This window comes from Antedon mediterranea, chromosome 3 (assembly GCF_964355755.1).
Source record: "Antedon mediterranea chromosome 3, ecAntMedi1.1, whole genome shotgun sequence".
In the NCBI taxonomy this organism is placed as follows: domain Eukaryota; kingdom Metazoa; phylum Echinodermata; class Crinoidea; order Comatulida; family Antedonidae; genus Antedon; species Antedon mediterranea.
The window spans coordinates 27,320,332-27,343,430 of NC_092672.1; the positions used below are offsets into that span (position 1 = coordinate 27,320,332).

The following is a 23,099-nucleotide window of genomic DNA, read 5'->3' on the forward strand; positions in this document are numbered from 1 at the left end:
GCATATGCCTACTAAGTACACAATATAACCAAATTGTGCTTACAAACACTATGTAAATCCTAATTTATGAGATACTGAAACTTTTTGTTTATAGACCGATAAAACAATGACAGAATTAGAGATTGATGCCAATATGAAAATATCAGAATGGGATGTCATCCAAGAAGCTGGAAAAAAGTTGACTCCAATGTTTGGTGCTGGGTATACTGGAATGCGTAACCTTGGCAACAGGTAAATATTGATGAAAACTATATAATACTACAATTCTGATATTGGGAGAGTTTGCAGCTTTTCAGAAGTGAACTGAAACATTTGTGTTAACATTAAACTTCCAATGTATTATTTAAGTTGCATAAAGTTATTATTTTAATAGTTATTGTCAAACGTAATTTCTTAAAGGGGGATTCTGGGTTTAAAATTGCTTTTAAATATCGTTTATTTATTAAATAAAAAATATTATAACAATATAGACATGTCAGAATGAAGAAGTAATAACGAGAAATTTAAAAAATTAAATTTCATATACATTTTAGAGTAAATTCATGGAAAGTCTGTTTTTCAGCAGCTTAGGGAAGCTCATTAATATTCATGAGATATTCACAAAATCACGTCATCAGTGGATTCCAAACTCGCGACGTCAAGCTCGTACGTTGTGTTCTCTCTCCCCTGTCAAACGACGACCACCCGATCATTGTGAAATACATTTTTTTGTAGATTTTCTAAGCTAGGCCTAAAGTGTAATAATAACAGTAGTAGCATATATTTATTTGACATTTAATGAAATACAAAATTTAGTACAGATTACGGAGTCATAAATTATACTATTTTTATACCTCGAGAATAGTACAGATCGTATATCGGCTTCACGTACTAGGCTAGGCCTAGCCTAAATCATTTTATTCATGGGTGAGAGCCATTTCTGACTAGGGATTCCATGCCACGATGGCTACGTTAAAACATTGGGGCCATCATTTGTGGGCCTAGCTAGCTAGCCTATTACTAAACGATTGGCCCATAAATAACAAAACTCAGTGGATTCCAAACCCATCCTATCAACCAAACTCCTAAACAATCGAAACCTAAAACGTTCTACAAAAATCGGCTGTAAATATTGAGGCAAAACAAGGTCCGATCGCCGTCCACACGTATGGTGTCCCGATCGTCTAATAAGTAGGCCTAAAATAGGCCTAGTTTACTCTCCAAAAGAGCGGATACTGCATCAAGCAAGTAGACCGGTAGTAGGAAAGAGACCTAGCCGATCCGGCCCAGTTAAAAATTGAGCTAGCTTGTGTAGTAGACCCTATGCGAATTGATACTACCAGGCCTTTTACTATAAGCTACACTAAAATTAGCAATACTTATGTTTACAAATATTCCAACTCTCGAGCTATATTATCTATACCATTCCGGTAGGTCGAGTCGACCTTCAATCAAATACTGTACATCGTTCATGTTGTGATTATAGACGGGGTATACTCGACCCGACCAGTTTGGTATTGTATACTGTATCTGCTTATCACGTGACAATGCCAGGCATGGGCAGAGAGAGCACGTGTATCGTCGTCTCGCTCTCCTCGCTCACAGCAGGAATGTATACGTTACGCTTCATTGATTTTGAAGGCTTTCCCTAAGTCAATGCGAAAATCGGCAAACGTAAAGTGCAAACGTAAAGTGCAAACTTATCTAATTTTTCACTGTTTTGATGGATTTTCATAGAAAATTAACTTTATATAAATGGGAAGACCGACTAAAATTACATCAGATAAGTATAATTTTACAAAAGTAATTGATATGGTTAATGATAACGAGTCGTCGGAAGATTGACCATTTCACGAATTTCCTATTCTGTAACCACTTGTTGCTGCACTTGTAATCTGGCCTCATTTCACAGCCTTCGTTCTGCTTTACTGGGCGCTTATATAAATTGAAACTTTTACCGTTCGAGAGACAAACAAATATATTTTACATTTTTTACTATTCATTTTATACCCGGAACCCCCCTTTAAATGTAGGTTTTGGGGTGTTTTCTTCTTGTTTGAAAGAAATTAATGCTCTATTTGGTTATCCGCAACGAAGTTGCAGGATAACCTCTTGTGATTGTACGAAATCATCATCATCATCATCTTTTTATTCTTCTTCTTTCTTTCTGTATGATTTTTGTGTAACGCTTTTCTCTGAAACTTGCAAACATAACATTTTGTTAACTATGTTAACATTTTGACATTTATGTAACGTCGTCAAGCGAAGCTTTTCATGATGTTTACAATTGCGCAACGTGACGTACGCGCGATTTAACGATTTTCTCGTATTTAACATATGTCGAAAACCAAATAACATTTCAACTTGAAACTTTGCAAAAGTTTAATTTATATCATGCGCTAACTTTCTGTTGAAAAAAAATTGCGTGTTTTACACAAAGTTACGCGCGCACGCGCATTTAAAATTTCAAAATGCGCGAAATTAATTTATAATCAACTTTCTACGCGTTTCATGTCGTTTTAAGCATGTCAAAAATTCCCACGCGTGCGCACCTTTTTACGTGTGCGGTGCGCACGTAGCATTGAAAACGTATTTTTTTCGCGTGATTTATGTTTTTCCAGCCTTTTCATGTAATTTTACCAAATTTTTAACAATTTCGACTTAAAGATACGTCATACGAGCACGTCGAATTGGACAATTTGCGCGCGTTTTTTATGAAAAGGTTAAAAAATTCGTTTAAAATATGCCTTTTTTTAAACAGTCGTAATTTCTAAACTAGACGGTCAAATTTTTGTGGATGACATATTCTGGAAGTAGATGAGTTGTAGATATCGGATCAGGTATTAATATGGCTAACCGGACATTGTGACGTCATCGTATGGCCACGCGAATATAAAATTTAGGATTTTTGTATCTTTCGTCATAGCTCATCACATTGAATAGAGCGCATCTCCACTTATCCGTTTTCCATTTTCATCCCGATTTTGATATTGTCTAGATCAATCAACTATCTTTCGCATGAGTTAAAAATATTTTAATTTTTTTGACGTCATCATGCCTAAAAATTTAAATCACGTATGGCATCAATTTCATCTTTACAGTAAATTTTAATCTGTTATAGCTCGTAAGAATAGAATGTGATAATCACGATTACAACTTTTTCTGGAAGCTATTGGATTGCAGATATGAAATTATGTAAAAATGTTGCCAATCGGATGTTGTGACGTCATCATATGGCCAGTTAAATAAAAAAGGTCGTATTTTCATCTTTTGCGTCATAATTCATTACATTTAAAAGAGCGCGCATCAATATTTAACGTATTCAAATTTCTTCTACACGCTAATACGTTGTTGCTGAGATAATTTCCTTTCGGAATTGCTACCTTCGCGTTTCATTTTAAAACCGTCAACATGTTAAAAATTGCAATAAATAGCGGGTCCCGTAATTTCACCTATTCTACACTGTATGTGATATGGATACAGATTATACTGTGTATACTGTATATGAATTTAAATAATAAAATTCAGCAATAACAACAGATCATATTCTTCAGTTCAGGTCATAATGCCAACGTGAACACTTCCTTTTGTCCTCAACCTATCCCCTTAATGTTAATGTTGCACCACTTGCGCGGCGGATAACCAAACTCGTCAAAGTGACGAGTTACATGTCTAGTTTAAATTACAATATTGACATTTATTTACTTTTCAGCTGTTATTTAAATTCAGTTATGCAAGTTTTATTCACCATCCCAGACTTTGTAGATAGGTAAGTAAAAGTGTTTGAAAGTAGTGTGTTCATAGCACATATAGTATATGTCACTAACATTTGTATTAATTTTCCTTTTTCTTTTCAAAATATTTCCTTTTTAGAAGGATGATAGGTACAGAGAGTATTGATTTAATTATTTTGACATTATAATATAGTGTACAAACTATAGTACAGTTTGTATTTTAGTCCAGACATAGTTGAAGGTAAGCTGGGTAGGTGATAGAAAGTTTAGTTGTGAAAACACCTCATGCTAAGCAGATCAACTTTGTGAAAGGTTGTAAAACTGTGTGGACAAACTTTAGGTTGGGTTGAAAAAACAGTGTGAAGAATTTTAGGCTGTTTAGAAGACCATGAGACAGTTTGGCTAGGTAGAAACATTTTAGGCTATTATGGAAGAGAAGGGTAGGCGATACTGCCCCACCACTGCCTAGCTAAGTTGTGGCACTTGCTAAATCAATATTTGTTTGTCTTACAGATATCCTAAAAACATAGAAACTATATACTCAGAATGTAGAAACAGTCCTGCTTCAGATTTGACAGTGCAAATGTGAGTATGCTGTTTTAATTTTGATTCTTTGATAAGAAGAAAGTCCTCCATTTCCCAAAGACTTGTAATAGCAGAGGCAGATTTAGAGGGAGCACATCAGGCATGCTGAATGCACCCTGAATATTAGACACTGTTAATGTAGAGCGTCTTGTGAACAGATTAATTGCCACTTTTTAGAGCAGAAACTGAAATCACTTATATTTATCCTTGGCAATATGGCTAAATTGAGAATAAAAAGAGAGTGTATACTTCTTACATGAATATCAAATATTGTATCTACAGTAGCTATGAAATAAAATATAGCGGAAATCAACATTTATTCAAAATTTTATATGGATCTGTGCTGTATGCGTAATAAAGTGTCATTTCATTCCATCACACCATCACGGTATCAGGGTTTCAGGACCTGAGCACACCTAAAGCTGTACCTACACTGTTGCTAATACAAGGCTAGGTACAACCAAGGACTTTTACCATGAAAAACTGGCTCATTTGTGCCCTTCATCTAATAATCTGCTTTTGTTATGCTAATGAGAAAGATAATCCCAATCTGCACATGCTCAGACATAACTTTAAAGATGTATTGTCCCCCAAAAACATGAAAAATGAAGATTAATTAAATCAGACTTTGAATAGGTTATTTTGTAGTTTTAATAAAGTTAATCACATCCATAGAAAGAAAAACGAAAAAAATAATGTTTTCACTTATAAAATAACATGATAAATGGTTAAATTCAACCAAAAATCCATTGGCTGGCAGTCAATTTGACCATTTTTTGCTTTAAATTCAAGTTTTTTCATGTATATAAATTTTTTTTCGATCCAATTTTTGGTCGAAGTCAATAACTATTATGTGACATTAACATGGCATATTCAACAAAAAAAATGTTAAAAAATTATTTTTCAGGGGGACAATACATCTTTAATATGTAGGGTTTGTGCATTTATTAAGATTTTTTGTCGCTGACATATTATAACATATGTAGTTTTACTTTTATTTATTTCAACATTCTTCTAACGAGGAAACGCATTCCATTTCAGGGCAAAATTAGGCCATGGCTTGTTATCGGGTGACTATTCAAAAGAGACTCCACTTGAAGATGGGGAAGATGAAGCTAAAGAAAAGGTGAGAAACAATTAATAAAAATGGGCTTATAAAATTGAACTGTTTACAAGGTGGGCTTATTCCCAAACCTGTACATTAAATATCTTATTTTTGTCACACAGTGTCAAGTGGGCATTGCTCCAAGGATGTTCAAGGCTCTGATTGGCCGAGGACATCCAGAATTTTCAACCAATAGGCAACAAGATGCTCAAGAGTTTTTGCTACATGTCTTTAATTTAATTGAGGTAAGGACACATCTGATTTTTTGAGTGAACAGATATGAAAAATTATATCTGCCGAAATTACATTTTGATTATTTCTTTTAAGCGGAACACGAGAGGAACAAACAACCCCTGTGATAGTTTTAAAATGCAGCTAGAAGATCGAATAGAGTGCACACAGTCTCAACAAGTACGATACACAACACGTTTTGATTATATCCTGTCAGTACCGATACCACTTGAAGCTGCTACAAATGCAGGTAAATAATTTCTTAGACACTGCAGCATGTATGAAATAAATTTAAGTACAGTACAATACTTTTAATTTACGAACAATTAAATGACAATGGTCAGGAAAACTTTGTTAAAAATGAAGGTAAACAATTTGTTAAATTACTTACTGTGTGAAATGAATTTAACATGTAAGCACGCCGAGCTACAGCTCACTATGTCGGTCGATAACACTTTGAGCAAGCGACTGCAGCCATCTATATGCCTTTTTATTTGTTAGACAGCTGTTCCAAGACAAAACAACATAACTACAAACTGATACTTTTTTAGAAAAATTGAATTATTATTAGCGTAAATATGTAAAATTTTGCATAATATTTATATTGAAATAAAATTTAATAATTTAAAAAATGTTATCAAAAGTTATTGCCACTTTTAACAGATGCTGTTTTGTCATTGAAATGGCATAGAGTTCACAAAAACATTTTCAGTACTTAAAATCATACAAAAAAATACTTTTTATTATTAATTAATCCTTAAATGTTTCAATTACATTTTCAGATGAATTTGCCGCTTATGAAGTTAAGAAAAAAGAATTAGAAGCCAATAAACAGTGCATTGACCCAAAGGAAATTGTGAGGTTAAAAATTCCATTCAAAGCTTGCCTTGATAAAATGACACAACCAGAAATCGTTGATGATTTTTATAGCTCGGCTCTTAAAGCAAGATCTACTGCAAAAAAGTAAGCATTTATATTCTAAGTTAAATTCTAAATAAATAGTCTACACTTAGTTCATGTGTCACAATGTTTATTTAATATTACAGTAAACATAATTATTAAAATTAATAATATTGTAGTGTTCCAACGCTCATGTCCTTAGCTCAAATCAGTATGTCTGGGAATTTCCGGTTCTGTTACATGTTTGTCTAAAGGCTTAAATATATTCTGTTTAATGACATTTTATATTTTAATAATCTTTGTTTCTTCCAACAGAACCACAAAATTAGCATCATTTCCAGATTACCTTTTGATACAGCTTAGGAAGTTTACATTAGGTGATGACTGGGTGCCAAAGAAACTAGGTCAGTTAACAAACACTCTTTAATTAGGCAACTAGTAAACCTAATAACCTATAATCTTCAAGTCTAATATTTGTATCCAGGAGGTTTATTGATAAATGTAAAGGCCAATTTACACAACCGAGCAGTAATGATAATTGGAAAACCGCATTGAATCTGTAATTATCCTCAGCAGGTTTCCTCTCAATTGCCCATTGTGTAAATGGTTATTCTATTTTCAGTTTTCTGCTTACCGTTATTGCTTGTCTGTGTAAATTGGCCTCAAGTGCAAACAGAACTGAGAGTCCTTCCATAAATATCTAGTTCTACTCTTTCACTGAGTACTGTACACATTCTGCCAAATGTAATTAAACGTTGAGAAGCATTGACTGTCTTACACATAATTATTTACATTTTGTTAATAGATGTGTCAGTTGATATGCCAGATGACCTTGATTTGACCTCAATACGTGGTGTAGGTTTGCAACCTGGTGAAGTTGAGTTACCTGAAGGCGATAAACCAGAGCCTAGTAAGTTTATTAATTGCAAAGATTCTTAGGTTAGAAATTGTGACATAATTTGAAGGTAGATATGGTACAAGATACTGGTGGTGGTGTGGTTGTGACCAAACAATGGTTGTGGTGAGTTTATTGATTTAGTTTAGAGGTACAGTAGAATGGAACAGTAGTGATGGGTATAATGCTGTGTGTGCTGATAAAACTAATGGTTGTGGTGCGGTTATTGAGTTAGGTGGTATAATGGTAGTGACAGGTATAATCGTACAAGATACTGATGGTGATTACCAAAGGATGGTTATAATGAGATATTTTATTTAGAAGTGGTATGGTAGTGACAGGTATGGTACAAGATACTGGTGATGATGACCATAATATGGTTGTGGTGAGGTTATTGATTTACTTTAGAGGTGTCATTGGTAGTAACAGGTGTGGTACCAGACACTGGTGTTGGTAACTTACAGATGTTCAAACTGATTGTGAAAGTGAAACTTATAGTTCTGGTGAGGATTTACCATAGTTTAGAGGTGTTGTAGTGGTGATGGGTATGGTACAATCTGGTTGTGGTAACCAATGGTTGTGGTGAGTTTACTAATTTTGTTTAGAGGTTGTGATTGTAGTGATACAGTATCAAGATACTGGTTTGGTGACCAAAGCAATGGTTGCGAGGATGTCAATGGGTGTAGAAGTGCAGATGATATTAAGTTGGTGGTTGTTATGTTAGTGGCAATTGGAAAAATAGTTATATAAAAATGGATAACCACTAAATTTAATTTGTGAATGTTTGTATTACAGAAATAGAGATAAATGAAGAGTTTGTGGTGCAATTAGTGTCAATGGGATTTGACTATGAAGGGTGCAAGAAGGCTGTGTATCATACAAAGAATCAAGGTGTAGAGCCAGCTATGAACTGGGTACTTGAACACATGGCAGATCCTGGTATGTATACTATTAATGGGACACTTCCGGGACCCAACAAAGGGTCCCTTGAATAGAATGGCGTGGTGTTTGAGGAGAAATTTCTCCTAGACATAGCTTAAGGAAGGGGTCAGTCATACTGTATGTTATAACTGTGACAGATCCAGAGAGGTTTTTTTTTCAGATTTCAGATTTTGATGTTAGCCCAAAAATGCTGATTCCCAGCACTTTTTATAAATGAGCTTCTGTTTTATTCAGATTTTGCAACACCCCTTCAACTAGGAGGAGCAAAGAAAAAAGATGATAGTGGATTCACAGCAAGCGCAGAGGGTATTATGATGATAGAATCAATGGGATTTACGAGGGAACAGGCCACCAAAGCACTCAAAGCTACTGTAAGTTACCATATTGTACACACTTGCCCCATTGGCTAGTACTGTCAGGGAAAAATTTCATTTGAAAATTTTGTTTAGCAAAATTGCTAATCAAACTGATTTTTTAGTCAAGAAAGATAGTTTTGTATTGTATTTTTTGCTACACAATTGTAGAAATGTGTAGCAAAAAGGTTGTTTTGTATAGCTTTTTGCTATGCTACACTGGCGAAATTATTCCCTGACTGTACTTACCTACAGTATGTGCCTAGCCCATTAGCTACAAAGAATTATATGTTTGTAGCCCAGAGTAAGATTTACATGGGAACAGGCCGTCAAGGTACTCCAAACTACTTTAATTTATCTATAATAATGTTTAGCCCATTAGTTACGAAGAATATTAGGTTTTGTACAGTAGCCCAGAGAGAAGTTTGCATTGAACATACCGAAGTGCTTAAATCTGTAAGTTATCATTAACCCACTAGCCTTGAGCTGGTAACATAGCCCATTTATTTATTTTTTGAAGATACATTTATAGAGCAACAAGGTTGAATGAAAGTTAATTTAATTATTTTTAGAGTAATAATGTTGAGCGTGCAGCTGATTGGATATTCAGCCATCTGGATGAGTTGAACTCTGAACCCATGGAAACAGGTGAAGCTGCTGGGGCATCAGATCAACCTGCAGTTAGAGATGGATCAGGGAGTAAGTAAAACCACAAATAAACTAACCCTGCACCCTGCTATGCTTTACTCTGCTCAGACTTCAATAAGTCTTCAAACATGTCAAGGCTCTTGTAAATTCCAACCAAGACAATCCCTGTATTGCCTCAATCTGCCATGACTTGCTAAGTCTCAACATTTTAAGCCTAACCCTATCAATCCCTTTATTGCCCTATCCAAATATCAATCTGTCGAGCCTTTGCCTAACCTGGTCTTGCCAAGCCTCAACTCTGTCAAGTCTCGTGGCACACCCTCCCAGGGAATCACCCTTCCAGGCCATGGATGCATCAGACCAAACTCTGTCAAGCCCAACTTTGCTAATCTACTGTCAAAGAAAAAAATACCATTCTGTTAAGTCTTGCTACAGTGTGGCTTTCTCCAGGTTATTACTTGTTTTTATTTTAATCAGAATACAAGTTGGTCGCATTTATAAGTCACATGGGAACTTCAACATCATGTGGTCACTACGTCTGTCATATCAAGAAAGATGGAAGGTTAGTAATTATACACAACACATTGTTGACTTATAATAGTAGGTTTCTTTTCGACTTTCCTAATGTTATCTTTAACTTTTTTACTTATGAATACAGGGACAATGTTTTTGTTTATCTTGTGACTTAGTTGGCATAGTTGTCGCTTGACGGAGTTCGCAGATTTCTGATCTTTGAATGGCAGGATGATTCGCAGGATGATTCAAAGATCAGAAATCTGCGAACTCCGTCAATTATGTTATTGTGTATAAATTTAAATGTGACTTGTGCGATGCAAGTTATGTTGGATATACATGCCGACACCTCTACCAACGCATTGTTGAACATAGTAGATGCTTACATGCCGAAACTTTCCCTCTTACCACTCTACCCGTCAAATGATGCTTTAGACGGGTACTCTAACCAGGTTTTGCCTGAGACTAATCGATCTAATCGCATTAAACATCAAAAGCCTAGGCCGCGCGACCTTACGAAGTGGCAATAAATCACTGGGATAATGTGTCCGATCAAATTTCTCCCTCATGGTCAAATGAAGTGACTGAATGTTTGAAAATGTGTTTTTCTATAAAATAATAATAATACCATTTGTTTAACCATGAATAAAAAGAAAAAGTAATATAACAGCAATTTCAAATCGTAAAAATTGATTAATTCTACGCGAAGTTAGAATTCGTTGAAAAATCACGATTTCCAGGCTGTGGAGAAAATCGAGCCGGCCAGAGACGACACACGAGGTCTTGGCGTATGAATATTTTACAAGCGTGGTACAGTGATTTGTTTTTGAATTATCATATAATATTTATGATAAAATGTGTTTAAAAACAATACTGTATGTAGTTTTTAATACCTTTAAGATGTATTAAAATATAATATAGAACAATTAATTGTGTTTATAGTAATATACGTCACTACTTTATTGTAGCGTAGGTATTATGTTGGTACAAAAACAATGTCGTCATCATATAAACAAACAAACGAGGGGTCGCGATGAGCTTTCCATGTACAGTATTTTGAAAATAACGCCGAAAGCCGGCCAAGACGATGGTCATTTATGTTTTGGTTCGCCTAGGGGTAGGACATGAGTTGCTAATTTTTAAAAACAACAATGGCAGAAAATATAAGTGTTGGCAGTCGAATACAAGCCATCGACATTTTAGGAAGATGGGAAAACGGACGCGTACTCTCTTGTGAAGTGCCTAGGCCTAGTACAAGTAGTAGTAGCAGCAGCACTACTACTACGCTAGTGTCATTTACAGGCTGGTCATCAAAATGGAACAGAGAGGTGTTACCCCATCAAATAAGAAAACCAGTTGAACCATTCGCTAAACGTAAGTAAATACGATCGTTCAATATTGATTTATTACATTGCACAACGGATTTTCCCAAGAAAATATGTTTTTGCCAAGGCTAGGCCTAGTAGTAATTGTGCTTGTGAGGGTTTGTGAGTCGAAGCATCCATATAAAATGACATGCTAATTTAGGCTAAGCCTAGCCCTAGCCTAGGTATACTCACTCGCTCGAGTATGTGTGGCGTAAACAAAAACTTATTTAACACATTTTGTTATTAATATTTGTAACTTAAAACACTTTCTAATCCGATATTTAACCTAGGCCTAGTAGGGGTTCCACGTATGGACTACCATGTATCTCCGTTAGATGTTCGTAGGCTACGATATGATGGATTAAAATAGTACATAATTACAATCGACCTTAGCCAACAAGGCCGGCCAAGCCTATAATACCGATCGTGCATTTCATGCAGAGAAGTCGTTTCGTCCTAGTTAGATAAGATAGAGTGACTATTGACATGAAGAGATATTTTTTAGAGAAGGCTTTGGTATTTGTTTAGTTATTATTAAATAATATAATAAATTTATGATATCTTTAATATATTCTTTATCTTAATGTACAATTAGCGACACCCAATAATAGCTACTACAGTAACTCTCTTATCTCACAAGTGTTTATAATTTTTATGGAAATGGAATTCTGCCTGTTCATGTTTTTTAATATTTAATTTAGGCATAAAATTAGTGCAAATAAATTGTTTATAATATTAATTTGTATTTTAATTTCTCAGGGCTACCAGAAAATTCTAGACGAATTTGCCAAAAATCTAGTAAACAACAACTTTCTCTTCTACAAACTTTGACATCTGAGGACAAAGTTATTGTACATGGAACGTCGGTACAAGTAAAAGAAGTGGATAAGTTCACGCATTCTTTAATTGTGGTTACTGAAGGTGGTGAATGCCAAAAGATTAACATAACGGATATAGAAATAGAAAATGAAAAGGATGCAACAGGTATTTATTTTTTGTCATTAAAATTGGATTGTTTTCAATTTTTCTGTAATTCAGAAAATGAATTTTAATTATGCACTTTTTTTTCTTATTATTTTTGTGTTTTATAATATTGGAATTTGCTGATAAAAATAAATGTGTGTTTTACAGTTTCAATATCCTGTTGATATATTTGTAACTTAAATAATTATTTTACTGCAAAAATGGTTAGGCAACCACAACATAATTGCTTACATACAGTATTATGTAATATCTATTAAACAATAGATCAAAGAGTTAATTCTTGATTTGATGTAAAATCAATTACTGTCAATCTAAGACTATTTTGCAATGTTTACCCTACATAAGCAAAGTTCAACCCACTGATAATAATGTGATTTTGCATTCAATCATTATTGAATTTACTGGTACATTGTTTATTGGAAGGGAAGTAGTGAATAACTATTATTTTGTTGTCCTAATATGCTTGCTTGTGCTAAATTAATTTGTGTAGAAAGTTTAATTTTGAAGCATAATGGCTTAAATTGTTTGGATAATAATTGTCTGAATGACTAGACTAATAAGAATTCTGTAACCATTATTTAAATAATATAATTTATACATGTATTATATAAAATATTAAAAGTTTGATAATTAAAAAAGCAAACTAACATTTTAAATATTTTATTTTAGACACACAGGTTGTCCGGAAAACAAAGAAACAAAAGACTTGTGCAGTTGTTTATGAGCCACAGAATAAAGATGTTCAAACAGATTTATGGGTAAGTCTTAAACAGAAATATATTTTTTTAATAATTGTAATTATTCCTGATGATGATAAAATAAAGATCAAAACATTTTAATTAAGAATATTAGGATTAATATTATTATGCACTTTTTATACATTATTTTTTTGTTTTATAATATTAGAATTTGCTGATAAAAAAATAAATGTGTGTATTACAGTTTCAATATCCTGTTAATAATTATATTTGTAACTTAAATAATTATTTTACTGCAAAAATCATGACATAATTGCTTACATATTACTGTATGTAATATCTATTAAACAATAGATCAAAGAGTTAAGTCTTGATTTAAAAAATCAATTACTGTCAATCTAAGACTAATTTGCAATGTTTACCCTACATAAGCAAAGGTCAATCCACCGATAATAATGGATGTGCATTGGAAGGAAGTAAACTGTTATTTTAAAATTGTACATAAATGAGTGATTTTTTTTCTTGCTTTTGTCCAGTTACCAGCATCTGTGGAGTCCAATGACTCATGCGTTGATGAAATGCTTGGATTTGAAGTTGGGGAAATATACAAGGTAAAATTACTTTTAAGAATATATAATCTGCTCTAAAAAAATTGAAAATAAGCCTCAAAATTGCAAAAATGTAAAAGTGTGCTTGTTTAGAAATAACTAGAAATTACCATTACATTAACAAAATATAATTTTTTTTTTTCAGATGAAGGGTAGTGACACAATTTTAGCAATAACAAAACTGGATCTATTCAACAGGCAAATCCAAGGTAATCTAATAATCAATGATGTGCTGGATCATCAATCAACCGTCATTGCTCCAGTTGACAGGTTAGAGAAAAAAGTACAACTAAATGTTTCAGCAACTGACAAACATTTTTTAAATGATGTAAAAATATCAGCAAAGCAACAAATGCTGAATAACCTCAATAATATCAGTTATCGTATTCAGTATCGAAAGATACAAGTGACAGGTTTGCTCAAATCAGAGGTTAAAACCATTTTAAACCGAAGAATTAGAGCCATGAATAATTTTAATTTAGGTCCTATTACGCCTGATGTTGACTGTAAAATGTTTAATTTTGATTTTGCCAAGGGAAATACATCTGTTAAGTATAACTACAAAAACCAAAATCTTAATGCTCTAGATGAAGTTCTGGGAAGTTCCTGGGACATAGAATCATTTGATAATGGTGTAATGTATGTAACCTGTTTATCAATACACTTAAATAAAAGAAAATACCTTGTAGGTTCAGTGGCTGTTGCCCATCATCATGGTCCTTTAGCACCAAATAGCTTTTACAGGGATCAACTAAGTCACCATATGACAGTTGTAAGTAAGTGTGTGGCAGAATAAACTCTAAAATAAAGCAATCTATCAAAAATCTTTTTATTTATGAAACTGGTGTAGATTGGCTGCCAACACTTATAATTTCTGTCATGTTGTGCTTAGTTTCATAATATAATGGATAAGGTTATACATTTTTCTAATGGATTGTTATGCAAGAAACACCATCATGGTGCTTCTTGTAGTGTTGATTGCCTTTTAGAAATCTTTTATTGGGGTGTATTTCCATACACAAAAAAATTGTTTTTTAATCATCCTCTTCTTCTTAGGTTATTAAGTGTTTGTCAATTAAGAAAAACGTTTCCACTATCCGCTCCACTACCTTGTAATATTCGTGAGCCAGTATGGGATTGGCTAGTAGACAATTTGCCAAATGGATTTGGACCAAAAGGAACAAATCATGCCGAAATCATTCAGGCCTTCGATTGTTTAACTGATACATCATTTCTCACAACATTTGCAAGCAAACAACAATGTCAAAATTGTAGTAGTACAATTAACATTACCTCGCAATGCAATCCAGTTTTTCTTTATTCTCAAAGTTTTAATGAAAAGTATCCGAGACAGTTCAGTAGTTGTGTTGAGAAGCTAATAAAGCAATCTTTATCACATCGGGTAAGAGATTGCTTTAACTGTAATTCATGTAACAAACAAATCCTAGAACTTAAAGGACAGTGTCTAATGCCTGAATTCCTTATACTAAATCTGGGACTAAAGGAATGGCAAAACTGCCAAAAGCCACCAGTAGTTGTGCCGGAGACAACAAATATACACGGTTCTAATTACATTTTAACATCAGCAGTTCAAATGGAACCAGGCCACTTCATCTCAATATGTAAAACAACTGCAGGATATTCTGTTATCAATGATATGTCTAAATCTATTGTAACTTACAATACCTTCGCAGCTGCGGCAAATAGAAATCCACAAATTCTTGGTACCTCTGAACCTATTGCTAGTTCAGATGGCATTGGTCAAAAGGGAGGAATTCATATGCTTGTTTATGCAAAGCTTTCTACAAATCACCTACCTGCTTTTGTATTTAAACCTAAAAATAAAGTAGAAGAAAATTTATCAGGGAATGTACAAAAAGATAAAGGCCATATGACAGATCTAAACGATAATTTACAATCAACAAATGACTCTATTACTAGCCCATTATCTGATACATGCACTCCTAAAATTGTGAAAAAAAGAAGTATTAGTCCAACAAGTCAAAAAACAAACATACAAACAAAAAAAGTTAAGCAAGGAAAAGAAAACAAAAATGTGTGTAGCAGCACTCCTCTATCTACTAGGATGAGCAAACCAGCAAAAAGAGACATTTTAAAAGACATTAAAGTGCCCGTCTTTGACAGTGTCGCTAACATTAAAGTTGATAAAATTAAAAAATCTTCTCCAAAGTTGATTGGCATACAAATTCCAAAAAACAGCATTGTAGAAATTGGCTTTAAAACAATTTGTTCGAAAGACTTGCCATTCACACTGTATAAGTCTCGTGTATTTTTTAGTTGTCCAGAAACCTTTCAGTTGTTAGGACAAACAAAGGAAATATCCCGTCAGGGATATGCTAAACATGACAGAATATTGGAGGCAAATGGGCTCAATCCAACCGAGTTGTTTCTTTCACATGGACGACAGAGAAAATGGATAGACAAAGAAGCATTAATGGTAATTTTAAAGCATTGCTCTTTCAAAAGGCAGAATCTAATTAATCTGATTAAGACAGAGTTACAAGATAAATTTAAAAAGACAAGATTTTCGGAAAGAAATGAATCGGTCACTGTGAACTGTAACACTAAAAGTTCCCTGTCAGATGAAAAAATAGTGTTTCATAATTGTACAAGTAATACACAACAAAACAAGGCAAGTAACGTAGCAAAAATGTCTGAAAAAAATGAATCGGTCACTGTGAACTGTAACACCAAAAGTTCCCTATTAGATGATTCTGAAAAAATAATGTACGATAATTGTACAAGTAATAGTATTACGCAACAAACTACTACCAGTATTGGAAAAAAGCATTCTAAAAAAAATGACGCAACTGTGAACTCTAAAACTAGAAGTTCCCTATTAGATGAAAAAATAATGTATGATAATTGTGCAAGTAATAGTAATACGCAACAAGGTACTCGTAACGTGGGAGAAATGTCCCCAGAAAAAGACTCCGTCACTGTGACCTCAAAAACCAAAATTCCACTAAAGGCTGAAGTTGAAAAGTGTCAAGTGAACACCAAAAACAAGCCGGATATATCTGAAACAAATTATTCTGTTACTGAAAAATCAAAAAATAAATGTACAATAACAGAAAACCAAACTTGTAACTTACCAAATATGACAAAAATAAATAGTCCTATAATTACAAGAGTCTCAGACGATAAAATCTGCCAGATGAAAAATACCGAGGTTATAAATTGCTCAAAAAATGTTGATATTACAACAAAAGAAATCAAGACCAGTAGATTGCCAAATGTGTCAGAAAAAAATTTCTCATCTACTTGGCCTATAAATGTTGGGACATTAATCATTAATGGAAATAATGTGAGATATGCATTAAACATGGATAAAAATGATATTTATTTATCAACAGATGACATATTTTCTGCTGTAGGTTTACTTAAGCATGTCAAAAAGGAAGGCTTTAAAACAATTGATCGACATCTTCTAAATGAAGGGCTTGACCCAAAATCTTGTTTTACACTCAATGGTATAAAACGAAATTATATTACTGTACATGCTGTTTACGTTTTAATATCATCCTTCTCAAGTAAAACAATTTCTGTTGACAAAAAAAAGTCACTGTGCACTGATTTAGTACTAACATTACAAAATGTTGTAATTAAACTGTTAAACAGCAATAAGCCAAAAGAAAATGATGGTATGCTGCAAATTAACAGCAAAGAGAAACTACTGGAGTGCTTGTCGAGCATGATCAGTTGTACGAAAGCTAAAAATCACCAACAATTTACAGCTGATGATATTACTACATCACTGTATAGAGCAACAATTCAATCTAAAAAAGGTTCTAAAATAGTTAGAGAAACTGTAACAAATTTGTATTCAGCAATAAATCCTCTATATGCTGAAGATATAATTCATTGCCGTGAAAACTTCAGTGGTGTAAGATTGTTTCATAGGCTACGCAAATTACTTCCTGGCATTTTACCATCTAACAGAAATATTTTGGAAACATCTGCAAAATTAAATCAAAGCATGAGAGCAGTTTTATGTCCTCGTAGAACATCAACAGGATGGTACATTGATCCTGTTCGATTGGTTGAAATATTATTATTTAGATATCCTTTTTTAGAAAATAAATTGCACATCAAAATACAAGGTGATGCAGCAAAGATGGGTGGTCGTCATGTAACATATATAGGGATATCCTTTATCAACCATGAATTTAAACTACAAAATCTTTCTTATCAAAACCCCAAAGAGATATATCCTGTCGCATTGTTTTATGAAAGCGATAGCCGTGATAATTTAGAGGAAAATTTGAAACACCCCTTCATGAATCGGTTATTAAATATTTCACATCCAAATTCACAATTTTACTTGGGTGGCGATGAAATGTTCATCCAAAGTATTCTTGATGATGAGTCCGTATTAGGACCAACCACAGAATCCGGATGGAACATCTACCACAAATGTGATAAACAATCAAAAAAAGATGTGTCAAACAATGGAATGAGAACGGATTTAGATGTCCCTATGGATCGTGTACATCCATCTAACCTACTGTCAGATATACCATTAGCTCGGGTATTTCCATGTATTCTACACTGGATCTCGCGATGCACAGAAAAACTTCTAACAATTGAGGTGGAACAAATTATCTCACTAGGAAATAAGTTATCGCAAGGCAACAAAAACAGTACAAATTTTGAAGACCTCTTACGGAATTTAGAATCTAATATTACTTTAAGAGGGTTGCCTAATTTTCGAATTTCTCTAGATAAAAATGGGAAGGTAGAGAAAATATCTCTTAATAAAGATCATGCATTAACAATATTATGTCCAAACCCTCCTGGAAAACAAACTTACCAACATGTGTTAGAAAATGTAGTTCCTAAAAATAAAATTACTAATCCTCTACCATTCAATATTAGACAGTTTTTGAAATTAGATTATGATTTTACAGAACTTGAGTGCGTGAAAATGATTTGGCAAAGTTTGTACACGATGTTTGAAATTTTACAAAAGGAACCCAAGCCACAAATTAAACAAGATTGTATAGAAGGAACTTTAAAGCCTTGTGATTATGTATGGGGATATACAGAGCTACAAAAAAGTACATACAAATTTCATGCAGAAAGGTTGTACCAGCTTGTAACGATCCGTTATGGCTGGAAAAACATTACACCATACATGATTAAATTCATTGACTATGGCCTAAGATTTATGTCAAATGATGGTGATTTTCCGTTGTCAAGATTTTCCACTGAAGGAGGCGAGCATAGCCATTACGACAGGAATTGCTTTTATTTTCACCATACTACAAGGAATGGAGGAAAAAGTAATTTTGACCCTAATTTTGCTCAATTTAATACAACATGGAAACGGTTATCTTATGAAATTTTAAATTGTACCAATGACGAGGCCAAAAAATCTTTTAAAGAGTATGTTGCTATGCATGAAGCAGCATCTAAAATACAGCGTTGTTTTAGATTATTTAATGTAAAAAACAACTTGAAAAAATTAGGTTTTATTCAAAGTCCGCAAACAAAACAAGAAAAGTCAAATAACTTATCATGTCTATCTAATTTGGTGGCTAAGAACACACAAGAAGTTGATTGTCAGAATAAAATCTTTTCTGGCAAGACTTTCATTTTAATTGGAAATGTTCCTAAGTATAAAGGAGAAAAAATGACACAGCCAAAAATAACCAAATTAATTTTAGATAATGGTGGAAAAGTACGGAAAAGTCTCCCCGGAACTGCCAAGGGAAATTCCACAAAAAAGTTCATAATTTTAGCTACTCTCTCAGAAGGCAAAAATGTTGCCAGTGTTATAAAGAATGCTCTGAGAAAACATTGTAAAGTAGTAGACTATAGCTATGTGTACAAGTCAATAGACTTGGATAATTTAGAAATGTTTTCTGCTCATCAATCCCCACTTATTAAACAAATAAAGTCTAAAATTTCTGTTCTACCAACTCTTAACCAAGTACATTTTAAAAAGAATTTTCGAATGATTTCAATGCTAAAAGGGCCACGTAAAACCAAACCTTGTAGGAAAGATGTGTTGATGACCTGTGCAAAAAATGTTGCAGTGTTTTATGGTAATTTAAAAAGGAAAGAATTTTGCAAGCTTAACAAAAACTTAACGTTCAGAGAATCTCGTGGCATATTTGTAAAGCATATTAAAGAGTACTCTACATTAAATATTGTAGAAAAAGATAGGTACGTACAAATGTGGTTAAATAAGAAAAATGAAAAAAATAACCAGGCAAAAAGAATACAGGCACTTAAAGCTTACAATTGCCCACAAACACCACATTTTAAAGTTGTTGGAAACTGGAAAAAAACATCATCATAATTGTACACAATATAGTCAAACATTTAAATTTTAAGTCAAATGTTGATATGAATCACTTTCAAAGATAAATCATTTTTCTGTGCAGTACTTCAATGAGAGTACAGTATTCAATGATTTCTAAAATCAAATTTGGTTACATTTACCATACTGTATATCAATGGCTTTAAGAATATAATGGGGTACTGAGTGGAAATGAGTTTCTTTAAAGGCAAGCTGATAAATATTGTGTTAGTGTCTTTTTTGTATGTAACAGTTATATATTTAAAGTAAATTTACAGTAGGCCGTACTTGCTTTTTGTACCGTGTTAATGCAATGGATAATGCCTTTAAACTGGAATAATGGTTATGATGGTTGATTATTTATTTTTCATTGATTTTAATATTATACAGTAGTACAGTTTTTTTTAATCATTTTGTTGTACAGCTATTGTGTAATGTGTAAATAAACAGTAGTTCATTTTTTTTAATTTGACAGTAGGCCTACAGTTTTATGTATCCCATAAATAAATCCTATTACTGATTTCTAATATAAATCAAATGTTGTTATATCAAATCAATGACTTTACCCAATAATGGGATACACAGTTCATCATAGTGGTATTGAATTTCTTTAAAGGCAAGCTGATAAATATTGTTTTGTTTTTTGTATGTAACAGTTATAAAGTAAATTTACAGTATGAAGCTTTTTTACCATGTTAATGGATAATGCCTTTAAACTGGACATAGTAATTGTTATGGTTGATTATTTTCCAGTGACTTTAATGTTTTTACAGGTTTTTATCATGTTGTTGTACAGCTATTGTGTAATAGGGAGTAAAAAGAATTTTCTTTTTTTAAATTTGACAGTACAGTTTTATGCATCCTATTTACTTGTTAACTGATAAAATAAATACAAACAACATAAAATAGTGAATTTTAGATTTGTTTCTTAAAAAAATAATTTGCATGGTATTTACTTTGCAGTAGTAGGCCTAATTGGTGAAAGCTACTCAAATATTTCTATTAGATGATGCATTTCATTTGTAAAAAATATGTTGTTTAATGAATAAATATTTGGATATTATATTCGTTTCAGTTCTATTTTGTTGAGTGTTTTGGTTGCTGCCTTTTTTTTAATGTTCAGTAAAAAAGATCACAGGAAATACCTAGATAGCTTACATGCTTTAATCCATTTAGCATTTAATGAGGTCACATGCTGAGTAAAGTCATTAGGCTGTCACTATCAAGGTCAGGCGAAACCTGGTTCAAAAGTTAGAAATTTGGTAAGAGGGAAAGTTTCCTCATGTAATAGGACAGCATTTGAAGGATCATAACGTGATTGTTAATCCAAGTAAAATTAATTCATGTTTTAGTATACTTAGGAAATGCAAAAACAAATTTGACTGTCTTATCTATGAAATGTTGTATATCAGACAATTAAAACCTAGTCTGAATAAACAAAGTGACTCTGTAAAAGCTAAGCTTTTCATTTGACAGGATGTTAGACAATAGGTCTTTTGTTATTTAAACTTTGACCCTTGGCTTGTGCTACTTAATTAGTTGTTGTTTTATATTTTATTCATTGGACTTGATAATGACCCCATGATGGAGTCGAAACGTCGTTCTCTTTTAAGCGTTATTTTTATATTATGTATTTACAATAAACGTACCCTCATTATTATTACATTATGTATTGAATAATTATATATTGAATAATTTTTAAATTATTTATTTATTAGGTGGGTGTTATATAACGACAACAAAGTAGCATTGTCTGAGAAGCTTCCATATGATCTTGGCTATTTATACTTGTACCAACGTCACTGATAATACTGACCATCTGATGGCAGCAGACAGTTCATACCATTAGCAATATATAATTGAACATTTTGAGTACATGCATGTGACAATCTATTTAAAGATGTATTTGTCCCACTGACAATTTTTTTAAATTATTTTTTTGTTGAATATGGCATTTCAAGGTTCCATAATAGTTATTCACTTTGACCAAAAATTGGATTGGAAAAATGATTTACTTGAAAAGACTGGCTGCCAGCCAATAGGTTTTTGGTTGACTTAGCCGTTAAATGTTTTTAATAATTAAAAACATTATTGTTTTGGTTTTTTGGTGAATAAAACTAGAAATAGAACTACAACATTGCCTAAAGTCCGATTAAAAAAAAAATGTTTTTGGGAGACAATACATCTTTAAGCTGAATATAGACACTGCAAAACTAAGTTTTGGGTTGTGTTTTAAATAGATACATGTTACTTTTAAATTGAAATTCAGTTTTTTTTGTTAAGGCATATTTTTTATTATAATGTATTAACCATCTTTAGAGAGGATATCACATGCATTTTTTCTGATAACTGATATTTCAGAATCCTCTATAAATCGAAATAAAATACATATTCAACATAAATATGAAAACGTTTATAAAGAAAATAAAACAATACAAAGCAAACAAATTCAGATGTTAAAATAATAAAATCATTATTAAATAAATGATAATAATGCAATACTATGACCATATATAGCAATATTATTTCATAATAATGGAGTTTTTTTGTGGACATAACTGCTGGTACAGGGAAATTTTCTAAAAATGGCCAAATTTCAACCCTTATATTTTTTTACATAACTGCTACTTAAACAATAATTGGAATGCACAGAATCACATAATGTGTTCTGCGCATATACCTCAACATATTCTAAAAAGTCAATATTTATTTTCCATTTTTTGAAAAATGTCAAAATTTTGACCCTTATTTTTTTTACATAACTGGTTACTATAGCAAAATTGACTTGTGAAGAATCACATATGTGGTGTAAGTCAATATTTTTGGCAATTTCTTTTTAAATAACTGGTTACCACCCTAATTGACTTGACTTTTCCCTATTATAATATATTTTTGGCCTATTTTTTAAAATGAATCTATATATATACCTAGTACAGGAAAATTCACCAACCCGACTCGAAAATGTTGGAAATATGGCAAAAATTTGACCCTTTTATTTTTTACATAGCTGGTTACCATACAATAATTGACATGTACAGAATCACATAATGCATTCGGTGCATTATTTTCGAAAAATGACAAAATTTCAGTATTATACCACCGTAAATGCGCAGAATTACTGCGCATGTAGTTTTTCGAAAAATCAATGCTAATAATAGTACAGGGAAATGAACAATTTCGAAAAATTGCCCTTTTAAATTTTTTTTTATGGTAATTAATAACACAATAT

At 32.6% G+C, this 23,099-nt stretch overlaps 1 protein-coding gene across 1 annotated transcript in view; it reads left to right on the forward strand.

The window, feature by feature from the left end:
• The window catches only part of LOC140045121 (ubiquitin carboxyl-terminal hydrolase 5-like), a 28,288-nt gene extending 5,327 nt beyond the window's left edge, over nt 1-22,961 (forward strand). Inside the window, exons 8-21 of the mRNA XM_072089875.1 lie at nt 95-231; nt 3,692-3,748; nt 4,227-4,298; nt 5,340-5,424; nt 5,526-5,648; nt 5,731-5,884; nt 6,417-6,597; nt 6,850-6,938; nt 7,340-7,444; nt 8,225-8,368; nt 8,606-8,742; nt 9,297-9,423; nt 9,850-9,934; nt 21,589-22,961. Of these exons, the coding sequence (XP_071945976.1) occupies nt 95-231; nt 3,692-3,748; nt 4,227-4,298; nt 5,340-5,424; nt 5,526-5,648; nt 5,731-5,884; nt 6,417-6,597; nt 6,850-6,938; nt 7,340-7,444; nt 8,225-8,368; nt 8,606-8,742; nt 9,297-9,423; nt 9,850-9,934; nt 21,589-21,676 (1,584 nt within the window). The 3' untranslated portion in view covers nt 21,677-22,961. The remainder of the gene's footprint in view (nt 1-94; nt 232-3,691; nt 3,749-4,226; nt 4,299-5,339; nt 5,425-5,525; nt 5,649-5,730; nt 5,885-6,416; nt 6,598-6,849; nt 6,939-7,339; nt 7,445-8,224; nt 8,369-8,605; nt 8,743-9,296; nt 9,424-9,849; nt 9,935-21,588) is intronic.
• Nucleotides 22,962-23,099: the final 138 nt, after the last annotated feature.